Genomic DNA, 3,892 nt, shown 5'->3' with positions numbered 1-3,892 from the left:
CCACCACCACCACCACCACCCCCTCCACCCTCCGACAAAACTTCGCATCTCTGCTTTGGGAAGTAACTGTCATCCATTTGGTCTCATCTCACCCAGAATTCAAGGGTGCCTTTCTTGACTTTTTGAGCTAACTTGCTGTTTAGTTAGAAGGTGACCTCAGGGGCTGGATTACTTGATTCTTGGTGGTTGTTCTTCAAGATGTACTTTGTGGAGGTTGAAAGGTTCTAGCTGGGTGAATGCTGTTGACACAACAGGCTTTTCACATGAGAACAGTCATGTGATAGCCCGATTGCAATCTTTTACTTTTTAAAAAATACCTTCATTAATTATTTACCTTGGACATGCCAAAGGGCCCTGCCTGTGTACAGGGAAGGGGTGAGGTGGGGAGGTTGCCCTTGTGGGGTTTGGGGGTTTGCTTTTGCCTTTCCATCTTGAGTGACTTGGATCCTTTTCTTTTGCCATAGATTGTCTCGGGTCAAAACGTGTGTCCTAGCAACAGCACGGGCAGCCCGTGTATTGAAGTTGACGTCCTGGGCATGCCCCTGGACAGCTGCCACTTCCGCACCAAGCCCATCCACCGGAACACGCTGAACCCTATGTGGAACGAGCAGTTTCTCCTCCGGGTCCACTTCGAAGACCTGGTCTTCCTTCGCTTTGCCGTGGTGGAGAACAGCAGCTCAGCCGTCACCGCTCAGAGAATCATCCCGCTCAGGGCTTTAAAACGAGGTAGCCGACTGCTTCCCGGACGGGGATGAGGGTCGCAGCAGGGCGATGGGGGCCCAGGGTCTGGCTGTGTGTTCAGTGTGGCCTTGTCCCTACTGATACGTTCGAATTAAGAAGCAGAAGGAAATCGCTTGGCTTCAAACACTTAAATACTGCTCAAAAGAAGTTTCTCCTGGACAAGTGTTTAAAATCTGGACTATTGACCTGTTCCCCCATAAAATGTGGAGGATCCCCCGTGGCGCCGTGGTTAAGTGCTCGGCCATTAACCAGAAAGGTCGGCAGGTCAACCCACCCACCGATCTGCAAGAGAAGGACGAGGCAGTCTGCGCCTTGGAAACCCCGTGGGCAGTGCTGCCCTGCCTCACAGGGTGGCCGCGAGCCCAGGGTTCAGCTGATGCTGGACACTGCGGTGGTGGTGTTCAAATCTCTCCACATCCCTTCCCAGGTAGCACCCCTGGCCCCAGCACTGCAAAAGCAGAAGTTGAAGTGAGGGGAAACCCAGCAAGGGTGAGGTGGTTTGTGGCAGTAGCTCCAGGGGAGCGTTAATTCAGTGATAGAATTCCCTCCTTCCGCGTGGGAGACCTGGGTTCGATTCCTGGCGAGTACACCCACCGCCCTCTGTGAGTGGAGGTTTGCGGATTGCAGTGATGCCGGTCGGGTTGCAGTGAAGCTTCCCGAGGAGGGTGAACTTGGGAGAAAGGCCTGAGGATCTGTTTCCAGTGAAACCCCCGGGGGCCACCATCTGTTCATGGGTCACCGTGAAATCCAAGGCCAACTCAAGGGCAGCGAACAGCAGCCGTGGTCTGAGGGAGCCAAGGGTGGAATCGGTGGACAGCAGGAGCCCAGTCTTGGAAGCGGAGCGGGTTTGAGGTGTGGAGCAGGGGAAGACGGAGGCCGGAGTGACATCAGAAATGCTCACGTGGGCTCCAGGGTTCTCAGCTCGTGCTTGGCTTGACCGGGAGGCGGTCCTCTGTGTAAAGTTGAGTTTATAGTGTTTGTTGAGAGTGTCTGTGCGTTGCTATGCCCACGTTTACAAGCCTCTGAGGAGTCTGATGCTCTTGGTCATCGTGGCGAGGTGGCTCGGTTCCACGGTTCTGACAAGCTCTTAGGGGATGCTGACCTGTTGCTGTTGCAACACACACCTCCTCCCTCGTCCACAGGCAAGCTGCCGTCCCCCGAGCTTCCCGAGCACCTTACAGGTTCCAACAGCTGGTTTGGTTTTTTTTTCTCACGTTCATCGTGGAAGTCGCCGTGGTCATGACAGACATGTAAGAAAGTACAGACAAGAAAAAAAATGTTTAAGTGTTTTTTAGTAGTATTCATTTTCCTCATTTCTCACCAAGAATCACGCTGGGCGTATGCCTTTTTGCAGGCTTTTGCCTTCTGCCCAGGTGTCGGTATGCACGAACATACCGTGGCCTTCTTACCAAGCAGGCTTCCTGCACTTGGTGGTTCTGCAGCTTGGTGGTTTTCACTTGGGGAGGTCTACCATGAGCAGCGTCCCATGTTGGCAGCCTACATCGACATGACTGCCTTTACACCAGACTAGTGCCCATTGCATTGCTGACGCTGTATCCCCAGGTATTTCCAAGGAGAGCTGGGCTCTGGGGGGCTCTTCAGAGACTGGTTTTTCACAGTAGATCGCCAGCCCTTTCTTCCGAGGAGCTGCTATGTGGCTTCAAGCCTCTAACCTTTCAGTGAGCACCAAGCACATTAACTGGCTGCTGCACCTCAGAGCAAAGAGGGGGGGGATGCTTTGCTCCAAAAGCAACCCCGTTGTCCTACAGTTATTTTCCATGTTACTCTTAGAGACAGTACCTGGTAAGGTCATCCATCACCCCTGCGTGGCCCAAAAGAACCTGCAGACGCTGCCATTGAAACAGTGCCCCCTGGTGACTTAGCTGTACCCGCCCTTACCCATCCTCATGTGTTCTGATTTCGATCTGTCCGTTTGGCGGGCTCCTGGGGTGTCCAGAGCTCTGCCGTGCACTGTTAACACGCTCGTTCCCAATGCTGCTGCGTTCTAGGTTATCGGCACCTTCAGCTGCGGAACCTCCACAATGAACTCTTAGAAATCTCCAGTTTATTCATCAATAGCAGAAGGATGGAAGAAAATGCCTCAGGCAGTACCGTCCCCGCCTCTCTGGTAATTCTGTTCTTTCTTCAAAGCACCATTGTGGGGAGATGCAGGAGATGGGGGGCGGAGTGAGTTTGATGCACTGGAGGCTGGCTTTCTTGTGGGAGAGGAAAGTGGTGTGGGAGAATCATTCAAGTTAGGGAAGGTGGAGGAAAGGTGGGGTGGAAAGGGGGAACCAATTACAAGGATCTACATATAACCTCCTTCCTGGGGGATGGACAACAGAAAAGTGGGTGAAGAGAGACGTCGGGCAGTGTAAGACATGACAAAATAATAATAATTTATAAATTAGCAAGGGTTCATGAGGAAGGGGGAACAGGGAAAATATGAGCTGATACCAAGGACTCAAGTAGAAAGAAGATGTTTTGAGAATGATGAGGGAAACAAGTGTATAAATGTGCTTGACACAATGGATGGATGGATGGATTGTGATAAGAGTTGTACGAGCTCCCAATAGAATGATTTAAAAATAAAGTTGTTAGGTAGCTGTGGGAAAGTAAGAATAATCATGGCTGACATTTAGGAAGGACTCGGCGTATCTTAACACACGTAATCCTCTCAAAAGCTTCTCTCAAAAGCACAGTGTAGTGTTGTCTCCACTGTAGCATAAGGAAAGCGCTCACCTGATAAGAGCCGGTACTCGTTGTTGGAAGTCGCATGATTGGCAGGCCACAGCCCGGGATTTAAACCCAAGCTCCTCCAGCGCCATAGCCTGTGCTCGTCACAGTCACACACACGTTGCCGTGCTGCGTGGGAGGCAAGCCACGAACAAATAGTAAAGCACAGAACGACGCTAAGGACGCAGAGCCTAGAGGTTGGCAGCATCACGACACCTCACAGGGAAACCAAGAGAATCCTGTGCTGCTGTGCAGTCCAGGGCGCGAGCTCACAGACCGGGCAGGAGGAGAGCGGGCGTCCAGGTGCTGCTGGCAATGGGTGACTGGCACTAGGAGAGTGGGCATCCAGGTGCTGCTGGCAATGGGTGACTGGCACCCTGGCACTAGGAGAGTGGGCATCCAGGTGCTGCTGGCA

The 3,892-nt window shown here is 52.5% G+C and overlaps 1 protein-coding gene across 1 annotated transcript in view; it reads left to right on the top strand.

The window, feature by feature from the left end:
• PLCE1 (phospholipase C epsilon 1) overlaps positions 1-3,892 on the top strand; it is a 333,692-nt gene that overhangs the window by 309,286 nt on the left and 20,514 nt on the right. The window contains exons 26-27 of the mRNA XM_004701341.2: positions 465-726; positions 2,751-2,869. Coding sequence (XP_004701398.1) covers positions 465-726; positions 2,751-2,869 — 381 coding nt within the window. The remainder of the gene's footprint in view (positions 1-464; positions 727-2,750; positions 2,870-3,892) is intronic.

Source organism: Echinops telfairi, unplaced genomic scaffold, assembly GCF_000313985.2.
Source record: "Echinops telfairi isolate 266 unplaced genomic scaffold, ASM31398v2 ScPeMD7_70;HRSCAF=299, whole genome shotgun sequence".
NCBI classification, from domain to species: domain Eukaryota; kingdom Metazoa; phylum Chordata; class Mammalia; order Afrosoricida; family Tenrecidae; genus Echinops; species Echinops telfairi.
The sequence above is the reverse complement of the archived record's forward strand: the minus strand, read 5'-3'. Positions and strand labels throughout refer to the sequence as shown.